Source organism: Triturus cristatus, chromosome 3_2 (assembly GCF_964204655.1).
Source record: "Triturus cristatus chromosome 3_2, aTriCri1.1, whole genome shotgun sequence".
Lineage (NCBI taxonomy): Eukaryota > Metazoa > Chordata > Amphibia > Caudata > Salamandridae > Triturus > Triturus cristatus.
Genome location: NC_140584.1, coordinates 603,200,228 through 603,228,198, shown reverse-complemented (window position 1 = coordinate 603,228,198; position 27,971 = coordinate 603,200,228). Strand labels below are relative to the sequence as shown.

General features: G+C 45.6%; 1 protein-coding gene across 8 annotated transcripts in view; it reads right to left on the bottom strand.

The window, feature by feature from the left end:
- Window positions 1-27,971, bottom strand: part of ADGRB2 (adhesion G protein-coupled receptor B2) — a 1,096,893-nt gene that overhangs the window by 311,647 nt on the left and 757,275 nt on the right. For all 8 annotated transcript variants that reach the window (XM_085648478.1, XM_085648471.1, XM_085648472.1 and 5 more), the window contains one exon: window positions 24,429-24,537. In XM_085648478.1, the coding sequence (XP_085504604.1) occupies window positions 24,429-24,537 (109 nt within the window). The remainder of the gene's footprint in view (window positions 1-24,428; window positions 24,538-27,971) is intronic.

Below are 27,971 nucleotides of genomic sequence, written 5' to 3'. Positions count from 1 at the left end.
AAAGATCACTACCATTTTGAGAAATGCCTGGATATCATCCAACCCGCATTGGACAAGAAGCTGTATGTCCAATTGAGATATGGGACACTCCCTTTGCGGGCTGTGACAGCTAATTGGTCAGTCACCCCTGTGGTCTCTAGTTTATGTGTTGGATGCGATAGGTGTGAAGAAACAGATTTGCATGTTTTGCTCTTTTGCTCGTTTTATGCTAGAATCAGAGCCCACTGGATCACTCCTCTTTGCAAACTGTTGGGCCTTAGAGACTACAGGGAAGCCTTCAGAATTCTAAAATTTGACACTACTCCTATAATTGTTTTTGCTATTTCGAGATATCTTTGGGCTATGTGGAGCGCCCGAAGTGCCAAAATTAAACAGCATTTATCCACTGTATCTGTATCTTCACAGGCCTAGTTCGACCATGGATTGATTTTATTCTGTATATCTCTTGTTTTTGCCCTAATTATTTTTAATTTTATCATGAGTATTCTATTTATTTATGAATCTTGTATGGTGGTATGCTGGAATTGTTGTATCTTTTTCTTTTTTACGTCTATTGCTTTTATGGTTCCTAACCGATAATAAAGCTTTATTGAATTGAATTAATTATTTGTATTTTTAATGTGTTGGCGGGTGCCTTACCTCGTGGCCACATTGCCACATGAAATTGAGGTTTAAACAGTCTCTGATTCATCAACCTGTGGGCTGATATAGTATTTAGGGGCAGCCCTGAACCCAGAAGGCAGATTCTCGCAACCAACGAAGAAGAAGGAAGAAAGAAGACACCCAGCAGAGGAGACTGCAGAGAAGAACTGACTTGGCTCCTGCCCTACCAATCCGTCTGCATTTTCCAAAGATCCTGAGCCAAAAATCGCCTTGTCCTGCAGCCAGCAATCCCCAGATACCCTGGTTGTACTGACTGCTTTCAACGAAGACTGGATCCCTGCAAACAGCAGCTCTGTTCAAAAGGATTTTCAAAGAAAGACTCCGATCCTGCTGAGGACAAAGATACCGGACGCCTGGAATCACCACTGCACCCGACGCCAACGGCCTGAGTCTGAGTGGCCCACCGGTCCCAGTGAGCTCCCCCAGCACTCCAGAGTCCGAGCCCACTGTGGGTTGACCCCTTCAGAACTGCCCGACGTCGCCTGCAGCCTCTGCACGGAGACCCTCCTCCAACCGCAAGTGACCCGGTAAGGTGAAATCCGATCTCAAAAGGCAATCCTGCATCCGGCCGCCATGGAGAAGAGGACCTGAGGTTCACCTACGTCCGTGAGCCCTCAAACTTACCTGCCCAGCTGTTGGCTCCTCACAGAAGACTTCCTGGACAGAGCCTGCAACCAAAATCCAAAACCAGCAACTCCCATTGAAAACAATAGGGCCCCCAACGCCAAATCAGCACTCTGTACCTGCCTGCCCCTTTGCAGCTGTGGGTGCACCTTGTGTGCTAACTCGGATCCCCCTTTGCCCTGAGCTTAACCCTAGGAGCTTTGCTCCCACATCCAAGTGGCGTGCCCATGAGCAGCCGCCAACCGGAGGCCCCCTTTCCACCGCTGGGTAACATTGGCCCTCAGCAATCTGCACCCAGCCACCCTAGTGCCGCTGAGGGTGCTCTTTGACTGCATCCTTGACCCTGGGGAACCCTAGTTTAAACCCCAGAAACCGAACTTCAACAACCAAGTACTTACCTATAAACCGATAATTCATTTAATCCCATAGCATTGCATTGACTGCTTTTCTGGGAAAAAAGTTCTAAGTATGGAGCTGGAAATTGTATGAGAACTTAAGAAACTGTATGTTTACAAAAACTGCCTTACTTATCTTTTATCTAAGAAATGTCCCAGTGTGATATCTAGGCATGTCGCACTGAGTAGAAAAAGTAATCTGAAAAGTAACTTATGAACTAATCACAAAGTAATTGCAAAATAACTAAAAAGAAATGTCAACTGTTTCTGAACATTTGACCTACCTGTAACTACATTCATCCCCATTCACCTGTATTATATGAGAAAAGTACTGTTTTACTTACCTGCACCAAGTCTGGCTTGGTTCTCAAAATAAAATACAACAAAGAGATATTTTTATACAAAACAATTGGTCAACGTTCAGTCTTTGAGTGTGTGAAATAATTTCTTGCCTGAGTGTGTACAATAAATGTTTAACACTACCCTCTGATAAAGCCTTACTGCTTGCCCACACTACAACAAATAGAGAGAACAAGATATTATCTACTTTAACCTTTGTAAGCTTTTGGGGTTATGCTGGGCTCTGTGCACACTATACTTTACTTTGGTATAGTATAAACAGAGCCAGCTACCCACAGACATCCATTCCAAAAGTTGCAAAGTCTGCTTTACAATGTTTGCTTCATTCCTCATATTTTCTCACCTTGCTATGCTTTTGAGATTAATACTTCCTTTGAATATAGCCTAATACCTTTATTATTTCCTTACCATATGTCCAGCAATAATTTAAGCTTCCAGCCCCCGAGCTGATCAGCTGTCCTTGCTGGAACAGTTGACTAGTAGTAGCCTAAGCATGGGCAGAATATTCGCCTGATTCTAGCACCATCAAAAGTACCTTTTATATAGTAAATAAGCCTTTTTTAACTTTACATCCTCAAATTGCATTCTAGCTCTAAAGGCATCCTTTATATTCTATAAATCTGGCATAAAACTGTTATTTACTTCAGACTGACACCTCTCCTTTTTCTTTCAAATGCTCCTCTCCTCTGTTCCATCCTCTTTATGCCTTCTCTATCAGCACAACCTTCTCTAAGTCACATGCATGATTTACTTAACACTTATTAATTTATTTCTGCAAACAGCCCGCAACTCATTTAAAAGATCACAACCTATCCTTTGAAAATGATACCCCTGCAAACTGCTGAATACCTTATCTCCTCTAGCTCATCTCTTGATGCCAACCATCGTGGAGTAAATGTATAGAATGGTTTGCCTGAGCACACAGGACTAGTCCCAATAACCAGGGCCACAGGAATTATGCGGGTGTTTGGCCGCAGTGATTTTCACTTAGATTTGCTGCGTCTGCCACATAATCCATCATCTGCCATATAATCAGCAGATTTTTTAACAAAAAAATGTTTGTTTCAAGCTCAAGAGTTCAAATGTAACAAAAAATGCGATGATACATGCTGCTGCGAAGTGGAAGGCCCTTTACAAAGCTGGACTGGGCACCTTTTATTTTGCATATTGTTATGTTTGGATGTTAAACTGGTACTAATAGGGTGCAACCAATTCCAATAGAGTGCAACCGAGTTTAAAAATAATGAAATAATGCTATTAAAAAATCCCAGAGATCATTGTTTTATCACCGTGCTCACGAAGGGAGGGTAGGCTTAGGCAGATATTTCATTCGCAATGATAGGGCATTTCATTGTACACAGTTTGCTAGTAATGCTGAAAACTTTGCTCAATTGTATGTTTTCCAATCGCAGTGCAGTTGCTTCATAATAGAGCACAAAAGTTTCAACAAATATTGTAAACTTGTCTTGTGTCTCTCTTTTGTTTATTGTGTACATGCATGAGTGAGAAAATTAACCCCTTGGGTGCGGGTTTATTTCCCGCGCTGTGCGGGAGAAATAAACGGTGGGCGGGATTACGACGGCTCCCGGCCGTCGTGCGCACACACTCACCGTGATGCACGAAAGCCCGGAGCCGTCGTGCGCATACAAGGGGTTAAAGGTGCTGATGATCTGTTTCCACGGTTCATTTGGGAACTAGAGTGTTGTGGTCTAGATTACCCATTTACCTGTTATCCTGGTAAGGTTAGGAGGGCAGGTAAGGCATTGTGAGCTAGTCTGTGAGCTAGTCGGATTTGGGGCCATAGGTACTAGTGTGGGATTGTGACTCAGTCCCTACATTTTGACATCCTGCGATCCCAAGCACTTTTCTATTTCCAAACAGAATCCCTGCAACAAGCTCTCCTGGGTTCATGGATTTAATGACCGAGGAGACTTACTGTTTTTTAGGTCTCGCCTGGCGACGCAGTGCGAAAGCGCTGTCGCTAGTGAGATATATTGTTACTGACTTGCTTTGGAAGGGAGACAGGAGATGTGCACGCGCAGGACGGACTGGAATTGTGAACGCCCGTGAACACGCACGTACAGAGACGCGATGTGCACATCTCCTGTCCCCCTTCTGTCCTCACCAGCCTCATGCAATTTCTTTTTTTTTTAATGGGCACGCGCACTCCAAGCGTGGCACGCTTTACACGTACTGCATGCCCCACTTACCTGCTCTTGTGGGGACTCTGCGCTGCTCCTCGGCTGGTCTTGCGTCTTCAGATGGTCACTGCAGCAAGACGCAGTCCTCCGTCTTGCTCACAGGAGCCTCGCCTGAAATCCTGCTTTGGCCGCACCATGCGGCATTCACGAAGGCGGGGTGGGCTCCCACCGGACTTCCTCTACTCCTTTTTTTTGCCTTGGGTGCTTTGGCGGTCCCCTCTCTGGGCCGCACGAGCCACGCAGCACTCATTAAAGTACGGCGGCTTTTGAAGTCCGCATGCGCCGCCACTGGGCACGAGCCGCAGAACACGCGAAAGTTCCAGGTACCGCGCATGCGCGGGCAGCCCTCGCCCTCCAAGGTCTTCTCCCCGGCCCGGATGTGGAACTGCTTTCTGTTTTGCTTGTGGATTACTTGCAGTAAGTTTGTGCTCTTTATATTTGCCTTCATGTGAAAACTTTAGAGTGCGCTCGTTGTCTTTAGAAGCATATATATAGTTGCGGATTACACACGTATAGATCTTTTTAGGTTATTTTCATTTATTGATTTAAAAAAAAAAAAACATTTTGGGAGCTATAATTGGGAAGCAGTAAGCAGAGGCTCAAAACTCCATCTCCTGTGAGTACCCTTCTAGGCTGCAAGGCACACCATGGACATGCTCTCTATGGGTGACAAGTTGAAAGGGGGTTCCAGCACCCTTTGAGAATCATAGTCCTTATATAGGGGTGCCTCTCGAGGTCTGCTCTTTCAGGGTGAATGGTCTGTTACGGTTTCGGAGTTCCTCTCCTCGAGACTGAGCAACAGGTGTTGAGAGGGTGGGGGGGCTCCATACATGCAGGGACTCGAAGCCTCCGTTTCTATAAGGGAAGGGAAATTAGCCGTCAATCTCGACAGAGTTGTAATGAGGCCTATTATCATTAAAGATAAATGCCTGATTCCCCCCTCCCCGTCTGCCGCATTCAAAGTAACGACAGACAGACACTTACTATCAGAGTGACTTACTCCTGGGTAATGCATTCGTAATTTACGATGTTTGCTCTCCTGCTGACACCGGCTCAGCGTGGGTCTATTGATGTCTGCGCACCAAGGACAGAGAGCAGGCCTTCCAGCGGCGAGGGCAGGGGGAAGGAAGGCCATGAGGGGCTGTGGAGAGGGCTCCGGGTGGCTGGTGAGAGAGCCACCATGGCAGCGCTAAGGGAAGAATGAGAGGGCAGCTGGGGGAGTGTGGCAAAAGGAGGGCTGTGAATTAGGGTACAGGTGTGAGTGACTCACGAAGAGCCCCGAGGCTTGGGTTGAGTCGAAGAAATTGGTGTTAGGGGCTGGAAAGAGGGGCGTGGGGGTGGTGAATAGTAGGCTGTGCAAGGACTGAAGATAGGTTTGGTAGGTGGCAGTTGACAGGGCTATGAGGAACCCAAGATTGGGGATGGTTGTGCAGGGTTTTAGGTGGGATGAAAAAATACTAGGGGGGGTCTCTCAAAGGGGCGTGGCTGATGTAATTGAGGGCGTGGCTTTAAAATACGTAAGCTATGCTTAGCGCGGTGTGGCACCCAACTGGTATTTTGCTGTTTCTGTCATTGTATCCAGATATATAATATAACAAGTAACATTATACCTACAACAAGCTAGGACTATTGGTTTTGTCAATGGTTATTAGTTGTTAGTTGCATAAGAAAAAAGCATTTGCAATGCAATCGGTCTCGCATTTACGCAAGTTTGAGCTATTGGCATTGTAAATGACAATGACTTATGTTTTCGGTTTTGAAACGGAAATAAAAGGCATTGTCATTTACAATGCCAATAGCTTAAACTTGCGTTAATGCGAGACCTATTGCATTGCAAAAGCTTGTTTTTTATGTTGCTGGTGGCTGCTGCACTCGCTGCAGCACCCCACAACATTAGAAAATATGTTATGTTTGGTGGTGTCCCTACCTATTCAAGGAGTACTATCAGCAACAAACAAAAAAAATGTACTTGAAGAAAACCCTGGGGCATTATGGGGTGCTCCTTGTTAGGAGCAGTTAATAATTTTGTGAGTGTTTTTGACCCACTCGGCACCTTTTTTTTTCATTGGGGACCTTGGGGAGAGATGCCCCGCCAGCAACCATCCTGGATGCTGCTGGGAGCCGGCATTTCTTTTAACTTTTTTTTTTTTTATGTTGGGAAGGGGGCTATGCGGCCATCCTCCCTGAACCAAAACTGTCCCTTCAGACCCCATCTTCGGCACCACAATTCAATTAAAGAAGAGGGGGCATGCGTCCGCCTCCCCAAGCCAATACTAGCCCCGGGGACCCTATCCCGCTGGGTCTCAGGTGGGTGCCTAGGACCCGCATGCTCTCGCGGGCAAGGAAACAGTGTCCCTGCTGTGGGCTCCCTGGAACACAACAGTTGAGCTGGACCCTAAGGATGGGGTTACCGGGGAGTCAGGGAATCTTGGGGATGGGGTATGTGCGCCCCCTCCCCTATTAAATGGATTGCACAGCATTCCCCTGTGGGCCCGGGCCCACACCTTTTATTTTTTAAAGAGCACAGGTGCCTGCACTTTAACAAAATATATTTTACAGTGGATTTGCAGATTCACTGTAAATTAAGGGTAAAATAAAATTTGAAAAATAGGTTTTGGCTCCAGCCCCCCAACAGGCCTACCCTGTGCCCCTATATGTACAGTCACCAAGTCTTAAAATGGCTGCCACCACATCTTTGTTGCAGCCAACACCACAGGACCTGGCCTGCAGCCTGGCACTGTGGCCAATCCTCCTCATGCAGCCAACTCCAGGACAATCAAGACCGAAGGCTGTGTGTGGCAAGAGTTTGGCCACAGGGGATGTCTGCAGCAAGGCCTTGTGGCCAACCATCTACAAGCAGCCAACCTGCCAGCTCCCCTCCTGGGTGTCCCTCCCCGGGCCGGTTAAATATTTTAAAGGGCAGGGGATATGTGGCCCACCTCCTCGGTCTGATTTTTGGTGCTGGAACCCCATCCCTTGGGGGTCACTGCTGGATTTATTGGGGAGGGGGCACACAGTCCCTTACTCCAGGCTGATTTTGGCCCCTGTGACCCCTTCTTCTGGAGTCCAGCCATATTGTAAATAGGGATGGGGCATGCCGCCCCCCTCCCTGGACCAATTTCAGCTCTGGGGAACACATCCCATGGCGCCCGGTCAATACTTAGGGCCTTCCTCCCTGGGATGATTTCGGCCCGAGGACCTCAACCCCTGGGGTATCCACAATGTTCTTGTTGGGGCTGCGGGGGAGCGTCAAGACCCTGCAGCACCAGCCAGCTCATTGCCTCCAAAGGGTGCAGGTATTGCCACCCCGTAGGGAGCAGCTACAAATGCTGTACCCGTGGGGGGAGCAATATTCAAGCTGTTTCCCTGCCCGCATCACTGAGGGCAAGGAAACAGATCTGAAGTCCGCTCCCAGCTGGCAGGAGCATTTTTAAAGCTCTCGCCAGCTGGGAGCGAGCTTCGTGTTTGCTCTTGCTTGGCAGGGGAATGAAATTGCTCCCGCAAAGCAAGAGCTAACACATATTTCCCTGTCCGCGCAAGTGCGGTCAGGGAATCAGGTGTATCCGGGGGTGGGCACCCCGGGACATAGCTGGAGCTGACACTGTGGGATGAGGTTCCCAGGGCCATTATTGGGTCCAGGAGGGATGGCTGCATGCCCCCCTCCATTTCTCTACACGGCCAGGTCTCAGGGGATGGGGACTGTGGGGTCAAAATCATCCCGGGGAAGGAGAGTCCATGCAGCCCCGCCTCCGCATTACTAATCTGGCCGGGCCCTGGCATATGGGGTCACCTGGCCTGAAAACGGCTCTGAAACTTTGGTCGGGCTATGGGAGATGGGGTCCGAGGCCAAAATCAGTCTGGGAGGGGGATCCGCACACTTCCCATTGTATTATAAAGACCAGGCCCAGGGATGGGGTCCCTGGGGCCAAAATGGGCCCTGGAGGGAGGCTCCACAACCCCCTCCTGTTGAATTTTAAAAGCTGAGCCCAGGACTGAAATTGGCTTGGGGAGCTTTCTATTATTGCCTGGGCACCGTGGGATGGAGTCCCCAGGGCCGAAATCGGCCTGGACAGGGGCAGCCACGTGCATGACTCCTGCCTCCACTCCCTCAATCTATATATTCTCACTCGTCCCTTACCTCCCTCCGGGGCCTGGCCCATCCAGGGGGGGTATAAAAAAAAGAAGCTTGTTTTTTAAAATTAGCTCGGATTTGCATATCCTCAGCGAATGTTGGGTAAAATTATTATTTTTTTAACGTTTTCTGCCCTGACGGGAGTCTGGGTATTCCTACCCTGTCCCCTTATGAATTTTTTTCCTGTTTTTTCTTGGAACTCGGATGAGTCCCAAGATGGCTGCTAACACTTCCTGGATGAAGTATTGGCAGGCAATCAGATCTCACCATGTTGGATCAGCAGAGGATTCGCCTCCTTAGATATACATAATCTTTTTTCTTCAATAACTTCAAAACTACTGAATAGATTTACACCAAATTACAAAAAGGGCTCTTTCTGGACCAGGAGCTAGCTTTCTGACAAGTTTGGATTATTTCTGTCCAGCGCTTCAGGCTGCGGTCGTGGCTAAAATCCCTATGGGGAATAGCAAGGGGTAACACATTTTGGGACCCCCCCATTTTCCTCAGCCCCTGCTTGACGAATCACTCTGAAACTTTGTAAACAGCAGCTGAAGTGAGTTACAAACTAGTTTGGAAAATTCAGTGAAGATTCATCAAACGGCGCTAAAGTTATTAGCAAAACCAAAAACACTTTTTCTATGGAAACTAGATTCTAACGCGACCTACCTACTGGTGACGAACAGTAGGATATTCATTCATATTTTCATAAATTTTCTCATTCATTGATTCTCTCTCTCTCTCTCTCCCTCTCTCTCTCTCTCTCTCTTTCTCTCTCTCTCTCTCTCTCTCTCTTTCTCTCTACCTCTCTCTCTCTCTCTCAATTACGATTCAGTTTAATTTAAAAGCAATGTTTTCATTTGCCAGTAACTCTGAAACTGTTTGATGAATCTACACAACACATTAAAATCAAATGGCATAAATCTTCCCAAACTTTTGGCATGTCAAGTATGGTACAAATCCCTCCAGGGTGTAGAAGTAAAATGGAGTCAAAAGTTGCTTTTTCAAAGTTAACTCCCATCGGACGCTTTATCTCCAATATAGCAAAGAACTTTGGGGCATAATATCAAGCACGGCGTTAACATTATCGCCATTTTAGCGGCGGAAGACTGGCGCTAAAGCAGCGATAATGTGCTTGATAATATGCCGCCGAGAATTCCAATAGAAGGCCATGTTGACACCAGAACATGGGCTTCTATGGTAGTTGTCAAGGGCATATTATCAAGCTCATTATCGCCGCTTTAGGGGCAGTTTTCTGCCGCTAAAACGGCGATAATGTTAACGCCGTTTCTTGATAATATGCCTATGAACTCAGCATGGGAACAAAACTTTACCCGAAATTTTGTGAAATTTGTGTTACAAATATGTGTTGGAGGGCCTTCAAATGGTTAATATGAGGAGATTATTTTGGATACCTTGACAGTAAATGTCTCTATGCGTCAAGGTTCCTGTTTCCCAAATCATCTAAGGATCTAGGGGGCATATTAGCAAGACCGGCGATAAAATTATCGCCGTTTTAGCGGCAGGAAACTGCCGCTAAAATGTCGATAATGGGCTTGCTAATATGCGTTATAGAATTCCAATAGAAGCTCAGGTTAGATGTCCTGCACATCTAACCTGGGCTTCTATTGGAATTCTATAAAGCATATTATCAAGCCCATTATCGCCATTTTAGCGGCAGTTTCCTGCCGCTAAAACGGCGATAATTTTATCGCCGGTCTTGCTAATATGCCCCTAGGTAATCTAATTGGCAGGGAGCAAATCTAACTGGCTGGTAGTAACTTAAATGTTGTGTTGCAGCAGTCAAAAAAGGATCTCAGGCATCAAAGCATGGGGCATATCAGCAACACCCGGCGATATTTATCGCTCAGCGCTCTTAGCGTGAGGCTAATTATCGCTGGGTAACATGGATTTTTATTGCTGAGATAGCGTGCTATTAGCAACGCTTATCTCCTCAGCGATAAAAATCCTCACGCTAACTGCCTAACGTGAGATTTTATCGCTGGAAACCCAGCGATAATTTCACGCAATGTGGCGTTAGCTTGCTGATAGGGACTCACAAACTTAGCCATGATATCCACCTTCCATAGGATATCATGGCTAAGTCAGTCCTGAAGCAGGCGTAAGGAAAGTAGCGATAACAGGGGTTATCGCTACTTTTCCTGACGCTATGCTTCATAGCGAGGGGCTTGATGATAGGAGAAATTTCGCTTAGCGACATTTCTCCTGTCATGTTAGGTCAGGAACGCCCACTTTGCATCTCATTAGAGATGCAAAGCTGGGCGTTAGGAATCCTGACGCTAAAGCAAGGTTTCACGCGTTAGCGTGGCCTTGCTAATTAGGCGATAAAATTATCGCCGCTTTTCAGCCGAAAACGGCCGCAAAAGCGGCAATACTTTTTTATCGCCTGCTTGTAAATATGCCCCCATGACTCTTGAAAACACTTGATACAGGATATTGTACGGGGCTGGGAGCGAGCCCTCAGCCAAAGCAGGATGTCGAAGTGGCAGTAGGGAAGGTTCTTGAGAGGGAAATGCTGGCATCAAACGTAAAGACCACCCCTGGTTGAGCACACTTGTGTGGGGAGCTTCAGGCATGTGGAGGATGCACAGATGCCAACATTTTACAACAGGAAAGTGGGAGATTTGGAAATAGTCAGGGGAAAGCATGCTCCCATTGCATCTATTGAAGCGAAGGCAATTTAGGCAGGAGACAATTAAAATTAAGACATTTTGGGCTTCAGAAATCATGAGTCTCGCCCCGAACCGGCTCTGTTGGCATGCATGAGAGGAGTGCAATAGAGACCCATAATGCACTGGCAGAGACTCTGCCGTTCAGGATTAAAGCTTGGCTTGTGAACATGAGACAGACCCAGTCAGAAGGCTTACCTTTTAGAGCATGAATCCTGAGACACCAGCAGAGCTGTCAGCGACTGCTACTTACACACATATTTGTGTATATTCCTTTTATATTTATTTAGCATGATTACACTGGCAGCGGTGAGTTCCTTTGTGGAAGAAGACCCCGCTCAGGGGGTCACTTCGGGGCGCAGTGCAGACTGGCCGGCTCCCACTACTCCAGTCTCTTTCCCGCAGCACTGAACCAATGACTACCTTTCTTCCATTTCCGAACTACCCTACACCGTCTATGGAGCCTTCATGCCCTACAGCGCCAAGCTACCCACTTCCTATAGCTGGCACCCAGCCCAAGCTCAACAACGGCCCTAGGCTCCAGCACGCTCATACCATCCGGCCTTCAAACCCTATGGCCATCACCAGCTCGCGGATCCCTCCAGGCCCTAGATCACCGCCCGTGAGTGCTACAGCACCCTGAAGGCCTGACATAACGAGCACCACAAGAACCCCAGCTATGGTGAGAAGACCTTGCTCTGTAAATATTGAATATATATTTATCCGACCATAATTGCTGCAACTTTTCTTGAAATGTAACCTTGAGTAAATTTGCAACTTGTGTATGTTACTCTAACCGCTAGTATTGGTAGCAGACATATGTACTTACTACCATTCTTATGTGAGTTTAGAGTTTATTTGTTTCGTATCTTTTATGTAATTCATGTACTCTGAAGTCCTTATGTAATGTAGCTAGTTCTATTGTAAAGCGCTCTGACACCTTTGGGTAAAGTTTGCGCTATATACAAATCCGTAAATAAATAAAGACGCTTCTTCATATTTGTAACAGGATTTGTGGATCCAAATTTGGGTTCCACAGCACAACCACGTATGTCAAAGAGTGAGCACTGTGGGCTCTGGGTGCAGAAGGCCGCCGTACAGCAGGGGATGGGTTGGTTGTCCATCAAGGATTGTGTGTAAGTTTTGCAAGTAGAAAGTAGATATTGACCGCTCAGATGGTCGGATGTGGGTCCTAGCAACATGGAGGACAATGTAGCCAGCTCTCACTCAACACAGCTGAAGGTAGCTGTGGTATATTATCAAAACAAAAACACAATTCCTGAAGAAAAAAAACTTTAAAGGTAAGTTCTATTTTTTTCGTTGTGCTAGTTACACTAGAGTATATGTTTATTAAAAAACTGAAATTCCAATAAAACTACAGGTCAGGAGCAGTTATGGCTCCGAAGACAACCTAAACAAAAATAAATTGCCCAGTTATGATTAGTTAGATGAACCATAACTCGGGCTCCTAACATTAAAACCCTTCAAATGCACTGTTGATGACCTCATAAAAGTGACAAATTACATCACAAATGATATCGATGGCGTCAGTGGTGACGATACATATCACCTAAGAATTGATATTATAGAAGATAAGACATTGGGGACAGTATCATTTATTTATTTGGATAAGCATTAGTACTTAACACGGTAGGTTGTAGATTTATGTTAATTATTGGAATAAATATTGTGAAGTCGAAGAAGAGTAAAGGTTGTCATGGCAGGAAAATGATTTGCGGTTTTTGTAGCTAACCGTAACTGGCCAATTTCAGAGGTTATTTTTATTTTATTTTGAAATCATATATCAGAAACCATAACTATACCATGTGACAAAGTGTTTTTCTAGGTGAAGTATATGATGATATGCTATTTCCACCTTCTATGGAAACGTCCTGGACTGTGCACTGCCATGAGCAGCGGGGCTGGCAACAGTGCCAGGCCTACAACCAGGCCCTGTGCTCCACCATCGCTGCTCATGGCCTTTAGCCGAGTGGACTTTAGGCCGTCAACCCCCAGTGTGCATGGACTTTGGCCAAGGGCAGTAAGGATTGGCCACAGAGCATAGCCTATGGGCAGATCATGCACACTACGTTTCGTGGGTGATCAATCGACGCTTCGCACAGCATTTGGAAGTCCACAAGAGGGATTTGCTGCAGTGCCTGGTCCTGTTGCCAATCCACGCTATGCAGACAAGGCAATGAAAGAGTGGGCTATCTACCTGGTGGGTTAGATGCATGATCTAGGCAGAGAATAGCAGATGGGCCCTGCACCCAATCCTTCTGTTGTGTGCAGCAGCTATGTGCCACAGAACCTTTGGTGCAGCAGGTATTCAACAAATACGCTGTCGCTTTATTTATATGCCACTGTTAAAACGTAACATGCTGCAGAGAATGGGTACTGTAAATGTATAAAAATGCTATGTTTTGACAATTAAAGGTGACTAAAAAATGAGTTATTGGGTCATGTTTTTATTGATTTTTTAAATAAGGTTTTTGATAAAATGGCAAATGATCATTTTAACTTGAAAATAAAAATGTTTCCAAAAAGGAAGCAGGAAAAATTACTTAGGGGTGATGTTCCTCATTGCTGTCCTTGAGCTGCTTCTTTTGAATATGGGTATTCTGCTTCTGGTACCAAGAGAGTGTAACCGTCAGTGCAACAGAAAGCCATCCTCTGCCTTAGCGGATAACTCCCTCTCTCTCCATGGATGATATCAGGCTTTGATCGCCGTGGCATGGCAGGCTAGTTGTGCCAAATTAATAGCTTCCTCTTTCCCTAAAAACTGTTTTTGATCTCATACCATGCAGAACACTTTTCAGATAAAGGGCCAGATGTACTACACCTTTGTACGGTTACAACACTCCGAATCACTGTTTGCGACAGCAAAATAATTATTTATGATGTACAAATGCCATTTTAAATGTGTGTACCTTTATGGCACTTTAAATGTGTGTAAATATTTACTGACTCCCAAAATTGCTTTGCAACTCCATACTGAATCGCTATTTGGAAGGGGTACGCTGCAGGCGCCCTTTCCAAATAACAATTCTGTATGAGATGTATCAATGTTTGGTTTCCAAAATCTGGTTGTGAAACATTGAAAAATTACTGCTTGAGGTGGTAATGAATTCGCAAAAGGTAAGGGCTCTCATCCACCACTGTGAATCTGAAAAAAAAGTTTGTTGGGGAGTAGGCAGTAGTCCAACACAATTGTCAAACTTTTCACAAACAGAAAACGATTCTTTTTAAATGCAACATTGTTTCCTTTAAGGAAAACAGGCTGCATTAAAAAAACAAGTTTAATATAATAAAAGGCAATCACAGACCTGGTGGTCTGCTGACCCTGGTCGGCCGCTAACCCTGTTATGGCCACTAATTTGTGGCCTACCTCATTAAAATTCATGAAGTAGGTCAGAGTGACACACTCCAAACCAAAATGTAGCGAATTGATCTATAAGTACACAGGTAGGTTAGTTCATTTCTTTATTGGTCATAAAAAATACTGGTCGCAAATAAGGTCCAGATATTAGTAACTAGTACAACAGGTCTAGAGTCAGGGCCACTGGAATTATGTGAAAGGGGAGGACAAATTATGTGGCAGGGTTTTTTATAGTATCACTTCATTATTTTGACATTGTATGCTTGGTAATACTCTCTAAGCAAAGATTTCACCGCATTAGTACTTTTGATCCTTTTTTGCTTGAAACAAATAATTAGTTTGTTAAAATCTGCAGATTCTGCAGCAGATGATGGGTTAAGTGGCAAATCCATAATTATGCGGAAAACGCAGCAGCATCACATAATTGCAGTGGCCTTGCCTACAGTCTTTCGTCATGCAGAGGAGAAGAAAAAAATCTCCCACAATCAGAAGAAAAAATCTCCCACAATCAAGACTCCTTGGTTCCAGAACCCTCTTCTACAAAGTCTGCCATAGGAACGACTTCAGTAGAAGATCTTGACGCTGCTAGTTCTGTACTCTTTCTTGTCTCCATAGATGTCTACTCCAATGAATGAACCTCTTGTTCTCTAGGACTGAAAGGCATAATGTACTCGTACTCGCCTGATGTGGTGCCCTGTCTCCTCTAGAAAGGAGAATATCCTCCACACTCAAAGGCAGAGCCTTTTTCTCTCCTGACAGGAGCTATTTCTTATAATAGAAGAATATTTTCATATCCCATTAGAATTTATGTATGCTAAGCTCACAGGTATTGAACAGGAGGTCTGCAGGTTTATGCCATGAAGGTGTAAATTACTTACCTTCGGTAACGCCTTATCTGGTAGAGATTTGATCTAGCCATAGCTTCCTTAACTTTGAATTTCCCAGGCATCAGACTGGATCCGGAACATTTTTCTTCGAGCAATACCCCTGCGCGTCTGTAGGTGGTGTGGGTTGGATCCACGCAACGCCGGCGGCGCAGTCTGTGACAAAGTGACGTCACCTATTTTGGCTCCACCTTGGCGCGCTGACATCAGTTACTTTATATGACTTTCCACGCCAGAAGCACGGAGCCATGAAGTGCACTGCCATTGGTGAGTTGTGAACAACTATGGCCCTGAAAGGGACTAGCCCTGACCCATAAAAACCTGGGTGGGTCGGTAAGGAATCTGTCGCTAGATCATGTATCTACCAGATAAGGCGTTACTAAAGGTAAGTAACTTGTCCATATGTTAGAGCCATCAAGCAGCAGATTCCTTACCTTTCAATAGATACCCAAGCAATAACATCCCCGGCAAAGGGACTGCGAACAAGTTTAGACCAGTAAGTTCTGCAGGACAGAGCGACCAAAAAGGCCGTCCCTACGGACTTGACTGTTTAGGCATTACTGCTTAGTAAATGCGTGCAGGAATGCCCATGTTCCTGCCTGACAAATGTTGAGGACTGGAGCTCCACGTTGCAACGCCGTGGTAGCAGCCTTTGCTCTGGTAGAATGAGCCTTTAAGCCTTCAGGATGCTGCTTTTGGCAAGAGCGTAGCAACTTTTGATGCAGAGGATGGCCCATTGTGAGATAGTCCTTTTCTGCACTGCACAACCTTTCTTTGATCCAAAGCACCTCACGAAGAGTTGGCTGCCCACCTGGAACTTTTTAGTATAGTCAAGTTAGAATATTGCTCTTTTTGAGTCACGATGGTGGAGTTGCTCCTGTTCTTTAGAGGGGTGTGGAGGAGCATGGAAAGTAGGCAAGGTGACAGATTGCCCCACATGGAATGGTGTTACCACTTTCGGTAAGAAAGAGGCCCTAGTGTGATGCCCTAACTTATCAGGGAAGGTGGTCAGGTAAAGAGTCTTGGATGACAGAGCCTACAATTTGCTCACCCTCCTGGCAGATGTAATTGCCACTAAAAAGGCTGTTTTGATAGTAGGCAGCCAGAGCGGCAATTGTGCAGAGGTTGAAATGGAGCCCACATTAAAGAGGTGAGCACCACATTAAGGTGCCACTGAGTCATAATGAAAAGAGAAGGTGAGAACATATGTACAAGTACTTTGAGGAATCTATTTACAATGGGAGACTTGAATAATGAGGGTTGGTCTTGCAGCCTCATGAAGGCAGACGGGCGAAAGATACTCTTTGAGGGTGCCCAGTGCAGACCACTGCTGGGCAAGGGTCAAAATAAAATGCAAAACTTGAGAAAGGGAAGCAGAAAGAGGATCAATATGCCTTTCTGTACAATATTTTACCCATTTTTGCCACAGTCAGGCGCACACGGTCTTGTTAGTGGGATGCCTGGCTGCCAAAATAACATTTCAGACTTCGGGAGGAAGGTCAAATGCTATTAACTGCTGCTGCTCAATTTCTACACATGAAGGCATAGAGTTGACAGGTTTGGCTGAAGGACCCTCCCCTGCTGCTACAACAGAAGATCCTCCCAAAGGGGCAGCCTGATCGGAGGACCAACGCTCAGTTGGAGAAGCTCAGGATACCAGACTCTCCGCGCCCAGTCCAGAGCCACAAGAATGACTTGGACCTGGTCGCTCCTGATGTTAAGGACAAGAGTGGAAATGCATATAGGATGCCTGAGCTCCACTGGAGATGAAAAGAGTCTCTGAGCGAAAGCCGCCTTGGGAACTCCAGTGCGCAAAACTTCTGACATTGCGCGTTCATGGCGGAGGCGAACAGAGCTAACCAAAGCACTCCCCACTGTTAAAAGAGTCCTTGCGCCACCTCCGGATGGAGACGCCTTTTGTGATTGGCTAGGCATAGACGAATGAGTTTGTGCGCCCTGGCGTTTAGAGAACCTGCCAGTTGTTGAACCACTATCCCGCCCTGTTTGTTGCAGTACCACATGGCTTTGGTGTTGTCCGTGAGCACTTAAACAGGCTTTCACTTGATTGAGGGAAGGAAGGTTTTCAATGATGTGGAGTCTGGATTCTGCCGGAGACCAGAGTCCTCTGATCTCCACCTCTGCCAGATGGCCGGCCCCTCCCAGAAGTTATGCATCTGTTACTATGGTGTGATCTGGTTGGGGAAGAGAGAGGGTTCTGCCTCTGACCCAATCATAGTTGGTTAGTTACCACTGCAGGTCCTGTGCAGGCCTCTCCAAGATCTGGACCTTGTCGGAGAGATTCCCCTGATGCTGCACCCACTGGAACGTCAAGTCCCACTGCAGAGCTCGCATATGCCATCTGACATGTCACTAGCAGGATGCTGGAGGCCATGAGGCCCAGCAGACTCAGAGTCATTCACACAGAAATCCAGAATAGTGACTGAACAATCGATATAGCTTGAATTTCCTGGACTTGCCATTCGGGAGGATGGGCCCGAAACTGCACTGAGTCCAGAACAGGTCCAATGAAAGGGAGCGCTTGAGAGGGAGTCCGGTGTAACTTCAGCACACTGATAGTGAACCCAAGCGAATGCTGGAATATCAACCACAATCTATTTCTGGTGCTGGAACACTCCCTATGGCTCCATTAGGCAAGAGAGTCAAAGCTTCCTCATGAAGCAAAGTCAGGTGATCCTCCGGCAGTCGGTCGTACGTTGGAGGCATGGAGGGAGGGGTAGTTTTAAAGGGGAGGCAGCAGTCCCGACAGACTATCTGGAGGACCCACCTGTCTGAGATGATGTTCTGCCAGTGGTGGATGTGCTGGCTGATCCTGCCACCAACTAGCTGCCCCTGATTGTGAATGTCCGAACTTGGAAGGTTTGTGGGAACTGAGGTTGCAGGGGGAGGGATGGACTGACCCGACCTCTGACCGTTCGACCCACACGGTCGGAACGAGCTGCACCCATGGCCGCGCAGAAGTTGTTGAGCTTGTGCGGTCTTGTGGATGGGGTATGGCTGGTGTGGCTGAAACCCATCTGTAGCCACAAAAGGTCTAAAGGCATCCTCAAGACGAGTGGCGTGGCCACTGAGAAGCCCAAGAACTTGGCTGTAGCCCGTGAGTCCTTATAGTGCTCCAACACTATGTCTGCCTTGTCGCCAAAGAGACGGGTGCCATCAAAGGGCATGTTCCTGAGAGAGGCCTGAACATTCCCTGAAAAGCGCCAGAAGTCCTCAACCAGGCCTAGGGTAGAACAGGCACAGTTGATGTCAAGACCACAACGAATGGTGAACTTTGCCGCATCTCTACAGTCTGGTACTGCTTGGGAGAGGATGTCCTGGGCCTCCTCCAGGTCCTTTGGCAGCACTTGTGCAACCATTTCCCACAAAGTGTGGGAATAACAGCCCAATAAGCATGCAGTGTTCATCGACTGCACAGCTCGGCTGGCGGAAGAAAATATTTTCTTTCCCCAAATATCCAGCCTCTTGGATTACCTAACGGGGGTGCAGAAGGGAACACGCCTTGGGAGCCAGAGGCTTCAACCACCAAGCTCTTGGGGGTAGGGTAGTTGGTGAGGACATTTGGGTCATCCAGTGCTGGGCAATAGCTGAGGGCAATTGTCACAGAAGTCCCTGTGCTGGGCTACGATCAGATTCCCAGTAGGAGATCAGTTTAGGCCTCGTTAAAAGGCAGCAAGAGTTCCTAGGAGGAGACACAAGGCTGCAGGACCTTTGTCAAGATATTCATCTTGACTGCCACGAAAGGAAGAGGAAGGCATATGGCCTCAGCTGCCCTTCACACCACCATAGCCTATGATGCTCCCTCCTCCATAGCCATGGTAGGGGGAGAGAGCAGGCCAGAATCTAGAGAGGTACCCAGTCCGTTGGTCTCACCCAATTCATCATATCATTCCATTTCATGATAAGGCTCGTCTTGTAAAGGGTCCATATTCCTCCATTCCTATCCCTTCAGAATAGGGTTGAGGAAGAGACCTAGAACCTAAGGGTTCTATTGGCACCGATCCGGCTCCAGGTCATCGGGTATAAGAATGGAGATGGTGCCGCCAGTGGGAGGCTTCGGGAGTCCCGGCATCTAGACTGGCGCTGGGGAAGATAGCAGTGGTATGACCGGCGTCATGAGAGGTCATCGTCACCAGGGCGGAGCTGTTGACGCCCAACCTGATGGAGCCCCCTCTGAGCTTCCAGAGCCAAAGGCACGCTGGTATGGTCAGGCTGCCCAAATGTGAGGCCAATGGCATCATAAAATTCTTTGAAATTCATTGACACACTCCGGCTCCCGGGAAGGCTGGGAAGTGCAGAGACGACCCAGGCATAGGTTCCGAGGAATGAGGCCTAGAGCGGCGAGACTTCTCCGTCGCGTCGGCTGAGGGATGAGGAGAGGTCAAAACATGCTTTGACTTCTTAGGTTTCTTGTGTTTCCTACCTGACTGACTCGACGACTTCAAGTGAGAAGGAGAAGACTTGGGACTCCTAGAGAGGTGCTCGGACCATCCTCTAGACCATGAATGAGACCTAAGTGGTGCCGAGCTCCGGGCCTCAGTCAGCTTTAGGGACCACTCCTTCAAATCTTTCGGAGCCAAGACCCAGCAGTCAGAGCATGATTTAGAGTCGTGGTCACTCTCCAGGCACCAGATACAAACCAAGCGTGGGTCCATCACTGACATGGCGCGGTGACAGGCACCACAAATCTTGAAACCAGAAGTCTTCTTTTACATGACGAAAAAATCAACGGATAAAAAAAAAGGTCAACAAATATTAAAAATAGCCTGCCAAAAAGTGACAGAGGTTAGTTCTTGTCATAGATCTGCACTGGCTGGCGCAGAAAGAAAGAACTGACTTCAGCATGCTGAGGTGGTGTCTATGTAGGTGAAGGGGACATCACAGTGGCGCGGATTAAGCCACCATTGTCACGCAGAGCCTACCGTTGGCACCTAGCCAGTATTGCTCAAAGAAAAATCTTCCAGATCCAGTCTGACGCCTGGGAAATTCAAAGGGAAGGAATCTAGGTACAATACTGTAATACTGGCTATAATGTATATTTTTACTGAATTTTAAGCGGTGCTTTTTATGACAGAAGCTCTTATGAGCCCACAAGCTTCTATAATGATCTAAATCCCCCAGCCTGTCTCAAAGCCTGAAAAAAAAAAACATGAGGAATTCTATTCACAAAAGTTAAAAAAACAAAAAAAACATGTACTGGTTTAAAGATGTATGTTTGTGGTTTTATTAGTTAATGCATTATTCTCGTTGCAATCCCTTGTCCATAAGGGTTGGCTGTAGAGCCTTGCCTACACCCAGGCCCTGCACCCAACCAGCCACAGATGCCCAACTCACTGCAGAAACCCAACAATCTGAGCATGGCCTTTAGTAAAGCACTACTAGGCGGGGACGCAAGGCCTAAGGCCACGACAAGCAACAGCTGCACATGACCTTGGGCATTCAGGATCTAGGGCAGGACCCAGCACCTAAACCAGAGAGTGCAAGACCTTTGGCCATTAAAATGTCACTGGATCATACAAATCAGTTGTACCCAGATTGGGCTTCAATCTGTGAAGCCTAACAAGGTGTCTTGTGACATGTTGAAGGAACCTGAAGTCCTACTTTTACCCTCATCCTACCAGAGGACACACTCAAAGCTCTGTTATGGAACTCTTTTGAAAAGGTTTTCAGTATCAGTGTCTGTTGGCAGAATTCTTAAGTCTGGGGAAGATGCAAATCTCTCAGATCTAGATAGCATTTAATGCTTCTACAGCGTTCGCTCCGCCATTGGACTTGGAATTTTAGTACAGCAAACTAAGGAACAAAAGTGTTCCTCATCCACAGTTGCTCTAGGATGTCAAGGGGCAAACTCATTTTAGTCGTCAATCAGTGGCAGGCTTAAGAGGCCATGTTGAGACCAGGTTTGAATGCCTTTCACTCAAAACTGACCCCCAAGCAGTAAGTATCATGGTCATGAAGTCAGTTTTTGGCATCACCTTCTAATTCCATGTTTTTCCTTTGTGCTTATTTTGGGATTAACAAATAAAAAAAATCAAATGAAAGACAAACGTGCCTGACTGGCTTAAACTATTGGACACAACTTCATCGCCCCTCCTGTATTCTGACACTTTGGCATGGAACAAGAAACAGATGGAATCAGGCTACCAGTATCATTCGTGTAGTACAATTCTGTTATATACGATCTGAAAATCTCAATGCTAGTGCAGAATCCTTGGAAAGAGGTGGTGCTATTTAGCGCCTTGACATTGTGTAAACGTTTTACGTTGTCACAGCTTGGAGCCTGGCTATTTCAAAGAAGAGCATCTGTGACTTATTAGTGTGGATAAGAGGAAAATATTGGCACACAGTTGTTATTAAAGAGGCCAAAAATTGTTCCTGAAAAGGTGACATCAAAAGCATGAATCCCAATACTAGTAAACATGGAGTCAATAGCCTTATTCATGTTGAAGTTTTGTAGAGCACCACTTATGGCTCTTTGGTTCTTCAGTGCTCTGAAATTCTTGAAAGCCTGCCTGGTTTCTTCAAGGAGAGTGTTGCAGTTTGATTAGTGAGGTGACAACTTATGTGACACTCTTCTCCTGGTATCTTTCTAGGAAGAAATGAGTTGTGAGAATGTTTGAAATGTTTAGCCTTCAGGTGATTTCCGAACCATGTATGGTTTATTCAGCTCGCAGGTTTGGCTTCATCGCATTCCGCAGCCTTGGGTTCTGTACTCCCAAAGATCTGCCTTCATATATTGACCAGCTGAACGTCTGTTGGGTGATTAGGAAATGAGTCAATGAGAATTCTGTTTTTGTACCTTTCACTCAGTAGGCTTTGTAGACAGTGCAAGAAGAATTAACTTGATCCTTACATCCATCAGGAGCCCCCGCAATGCTTTATACTGCTGGTGTGATGTTGTCACCGTTTTTAAATTTCCGGCGTATTCTTGCTTTCTATTTTTACAAATTTTGAAAACTGCAAATGACTTTCTTTGGGATCCCTACATAAATTAAAATACAGTAGTCAAGGCATGCCAGGCTCAAAGTTTTAGGGGTCTTTACTTGGTCAATGGACTTGAGAAGACTAAGGGCCATATGTAGGTACCTAAATACCAGTCGGTAACGGCCGAAAATCGGTAAATATCCCGTTACCGACCGGTATTTAGGCAATTGAGATGTAGGTGGCTGGATTTCAGGATTCGGTAATTTACCGAATCGGGATTTTAAGAAATCGGTAAAATACCGATTCAGTAAATTACCGAATCCTGAAATCCTATGTAGGGGGCACTCAAGTGAGTGCATTTTTGTTTTCTGGATTCGTTATTTACCACCGACTACAAGTTGATGGTAAATAACGAATACCTTTTAAAAAGCAATTTTGTGCTTTTTGAAAAGTGCCATGTAGCAGACATACATGCCCTTAGGGCATGTATGTGCGCCACATGTGCACACATGCATGATTCAGGGGTGCAACAGGGTGTCAATGTGACACCCTGCCACCCATGAATATGCTCCCCCTATTACCGATTCGGTATTTACCGAATCGGTAATAGTGAATGGCTTCCCATTCATTCCTATGGGCCTCCAGGCCCATAGGAATGAATTGGAAGGGATGCATTATTACCGATTCGGTAAATACCGAATCAGTAATACCGAATATTACCGATTCGGTAATAATTACCGAATGTTTACCTACATTCTATTTACCGATTCATAAATACCGAATCGGTAAAATTCGGTATTTAGGAATCGGTAAATAAAAATTATCTACATATGGCCCTAAGACTTTTTCAGAGAATGGAGAACTGCCCGTTAAACTCTTTGCTTCTGCATTGACTGGCGTGTAAAATAAGAATAGCATTGAAGACAATCTCCAAGTTCCTTTCATTTGGGGTGGAACATGGATTGTTGATAGGCCTGAGAGTCGGAAGAAGGGCACTGAGTGGAGTTCTGTCACTCACATTGCTAGGACTTTGGTTATAGTTCTGTTAATATAATGGAATTTTTTTTCATCTAAAGTGACACATTATTCAGCCCTAAGGTGATTTTAGCCTAGACTGTTTTCCAGTTCAAATCAGATTTGAGTGTCATGAACGTAAATTTGGAAGTTCACCCTGTACTGTTTTTAAAATCTGTACCACAGGGTATTCTGAAACTTGAAAGAGCATATGAGTGAGAGTTTAATTCTAGGATCCGACGCATGGCACCAATCATGAAGATTATCCCACCAAACCAATTCTTATTTGATTTGAGTGCAGTTGGAAAGGACTGGGCCAAGCTAAGCCAATTCAAGAAACATCCACCTAGTTTTCAAGCATTTCAAAGATGATTTCTTGATTAACTGTAAAACTGGAAGCGGACAAGTCACAAATTATTCAAATTATTTTTGTCTCCCTCCACAAGAGAAGGAAAGACAAAAAGATAAACCCATAAGGAAAACAAGTAGGTAATGGAAAAAGAAGCAACACAGACCGAAAAGCAGAATATCAAAAAGCACTATGAGAAAATTGGAGGTGGTCATCAAAATGGGTAACGGCATCTGCAATTTCATAGAACTGGAAAGATGAAGGATAACAACTTCTTTAAAGACCTAAATCTAGAGGTATTGCATGCATGCTGCCATAGACAAAACAAGATGTTGTGAAAATAAATTTACCTGTGAAGTAATTCAAAATTCTATAAAATTTGTTATTTTACAGGATTATAATTTTTCGGTTGAAAGGATCAAATCCTGAAACATATTGTGCATATGTAATTAGTGGATATAATTTGTTAAAATAAAACATTTAATTCACAAGACATTAAAGATTAGCAGAATAATGCAAAATGTGCAAACACATATAACATAGGAAACATTTCCAGCCATGAGCCCCAAAAAGAGTATGTATGATTTGCTGTCTGGTGTGGTTTATTGGATCGAGAGAGGTACATGAGATAACCCAATTCATTAAAAGGAGTGCAGTATGACAAAAAATATAATATGTCATGGAGACAACTCTACCAGAACAAAATAAATTAGTAATCATCAGCATCCAAGGTGAAAATGCGCCAAGCAATCACATCCCAAATTCATGCAACTCCCTTTAGGCCTCACCAAAACCTACTTAGATTGTCGGTCACTATAAGTGAACTCTGGAATGCTTTTAGGGCGTCTCCAACCAGGTGGATAAAATCTTCAACAACTTTCATTAGCTGCACAGAGCCTGGGGAAACCTGAATCAGGATAGAAAATACATCTTGGAATATGGAATCCTTACTACAAATGCATGTTTTTAAATTTCACCACATTTCATACACAATCTGCTTCTGTCCATTGCTTGTGCGATTAAAGCATTATCCTTTCAGCCAGGAACCTCAAGATTATCAAAGGTGGCACACTTTTAATTTTAAACACCATAACCTGATTAAGCAGAATACTATAAAATTTGCAATTTCCTTCTTATTTGTTACTGTCTAGTAATTGGTTAGAATTTATAAAAATAATATATGTCCTTTTAAATAATTTCATTATAGCATACAGGTAGCTATTAAAATCACAATCACATTTTTTAAACTGCCATTCAATAACATTTTATAATTAGAGCAAATAATGATTTCATAACATTCATCTTTTACTTAAATGAAGTGCAGAGTCCACAATAGTACACCAATATGTGTAAAATGAACAAGTTACTTAACTTCGATACAGCTCTTCTGGTAGATACTCCAACTGTAGATTTCTCACCATTTGAATACTCCCCAGGCATCAAACTGGGTCTGGAATCTTTCTGTAGATTACCCCTGCAAGCCTGTAGGCATTGGACGGCTCAGAAAGTGAAGCGTAGAACCGTATATAGGCAACACTCCCATGCGCTGACATCAGTTGCTTTCTAGTCTGTCCACACACTGAGACGCAGAGTCCAACAGCAAATAGGCTTTGACCACTTTGCAGAACTCTATACCTGGGACTTTTTTAGGTAGAAAGCAAGCAAGTTCACAGAAAGGAGAGGGTGGGAGGATTGGAGAGGAATCTGGAGAGTATGTACCAGAAAAAGCATGACAGAAAGAAAGTAATTTGTTTTTCAGATACTTTTAATTACAGATTCCTCACCTTTTGAATAGGTACCAAAGCAGTACCTCCCAGTTGGTGGGTCTGTGAACTGGCTCAACCCAGAAAGTCCAGCAGGAACAAGCAGACAAAAATCCCATCTCCAAGGACCTGGCTTTCCAGACAGTAATGCTTCATGAAAGTATGAAGTGACGTCTGTGTGTCAGCCAGGCAAATATACAGAACAGGAATTCCGAGTGCCAATGCAGTGATAGCACCCTTGGCTCTGTTGGAATGAGGCCACAAACCTTCCAAGGGGAACATAGCAGATTTCAATGCAGAGCACGATCTCCCAAGAGATGACCCTCTTCTTCACTGTCTTGCCCTTTTTTGCCCCAGCAAATCACACATAGTGCAGATTAACCCCACAATGCTCTCTAGTACGATCAACGTAAAAGTTAAGGCCCTTTTAGGAACCAGCTAATGGAGTCTCTTCTCCTCCTTAGAGGGGTGAAGTGGATGGAAGAACACCAGCAGGGCAATGTTTTCCTGACCTGAACAAAAGTTACCACTTTCAGAAGAAAGGAAGCTCGGGTTCTCAAGACCCACTTGTCTGGGAAGAAAGTAGTGCATTGCGGGTTGATAGAGAGGGCTTGCAGCTCACTTAACTGCCGCTCTGAGCTCATGACGACGAGGAACACTGTTTTTTTGGTGTGAAGTCAAAATGGGCAGCTGTACAGTAGTTCAAATGAAGCACACATCAGCAAATTGAGAAACAAGTTAAGGTCCCGCTAAGGCATATTAAAGGAAGAGGGAGTAAACAAATGTTGCAAGCCCTTCAAAAAACTCATCACTGTGGGTGATTCAAACAATGAAGGCTGATCCAGCAACTGCAAAAAAGGCTGGAAAAGCCAAGAGGTACCGTTTAACTGTGCCCACAGTGAGTCCTTACTAGAGAAGGGGCAACACAAAAACAAGTACTTCAGATAACCTGACTTAAAGAGGGTCAATCTGACAAATACCGCACCAAACCACAACCTGGTCCCAACAGCGGACGTATACTGCATTTTGTTAAGGGATGCCTGGCTACCACAATGACCTCTGCAACCTCGGGAGAGAGATCTAATGCAATCAGAAGCTGCCGTGCAATCTGCAAGCAAGGGTGTGAAGATTGTGCAGACCTGTGTGCAGGACCCTTCCCTGTTGCCTTCGACAGAAGATCCTCCCAAGGCAGCAGCCTGATCGAAAGACAGATGATCATGCCCCGAAGTTCTGGATACCACACTCTCTCTGTGTCCAATCTGATGCCACTCAGATGACTTGGGCCCAGTCATTCCTGATGATCTTCAGAACTCAGGGCAGGAGAGGTATGGGAGGAAACGGTGTGCAGATGTCATGAATTCCACTCTAGGAAGAATGTGTCTTCAAATGAAAGAAACATTGGAAACTCGAGTGCGCAAAAATGCTCAAATTTCACTTTCTTGGCGGTGGTGAAAAGATCAAGCCCTGGTTCTCCCTACTTGCAGAATAGACCTTGTGCCATCTCCAGATGCAGCTGCTATTGGTGATTTGCTAGGTGTCAGTGGTTAGGTTTCTCCTCCTTGGCTTTTAACGATCCTACTAGGTGGTGTACCACCAGTAAATCCCCTGATGTACCAGCTATTTCAAGAGACATAGTGGCTCTTGGCACAGGATTCACGACCCCCACCCTTCCCTATTTCTTGTAATACCACATGGCGGTGTTTTTGTCCATGAGCCCCTGCACCATTCTCCCTTTGATGGGTGATAGGAAGGCCTTCAACACCAAGTGAAGCTCCAGGGGGTAAATGAGGAGCCAAGACTCCGCCGGGGACCAGATGCCTCTTATTTGCAATTCTCTGGAGAGTCTGCCCCAACCCACAAGCAATAGATCAGTCCCACTGTAAGCTCTGAATGAGTAAGGGGTGGGGTGTGCTGGTGACCCAATAAGGGAACACCAACCACCACTGCCGGTCTTTGGCAGTCTCCTCTGAACTCTGGATGTGGTCAGAGAGGTCCCTGTGATGCTGTGCCCACTGGTACTTAGGATCGTACTGTAGAGTCTATTGTATGCCACCTAGTGCGCCTGACCAACAATGTGCAGGAGGCCAATCCGAGCATCTTCAGAGTCATCCTCACTGAAATCTAGGACAGCGGCTGAAATATCCGAATGTCCTAGACTCTCCATTCGTGGATAAAGGCAGGAAGCTGCATTGCGTTGAGAATAGCTCCAATGAAAGGAAGTATCTGTGAAGGAGTCTTGTATGACTTGAGCACGTTTATAGAGAACTCCAATGAAATGTGGTGGTTTGCAATAGTCTTCCGGTAGGTGATGACTGCATGGGGCAAGCCCGCCATGCGCAGCCAGCAGTAGAGGTTGGAGAAGATTGGAATCCCTGACCTCTATAGATGTGCTGTAACCACAGCTATCAAATTTGAGAACACCTGAGGGACACTGGTGAGGTCAAAAGGAAAAAACGCAAACTGAAAATGCTTCTGCCCCACCATGAACTACAGGTGGTGCCTGCAGGATGGGAATGAGAGATTAACAGTCCTGCCAGTCTAACCCTACCATCACGTCTTCAGGGTCAAGGGCAGACAA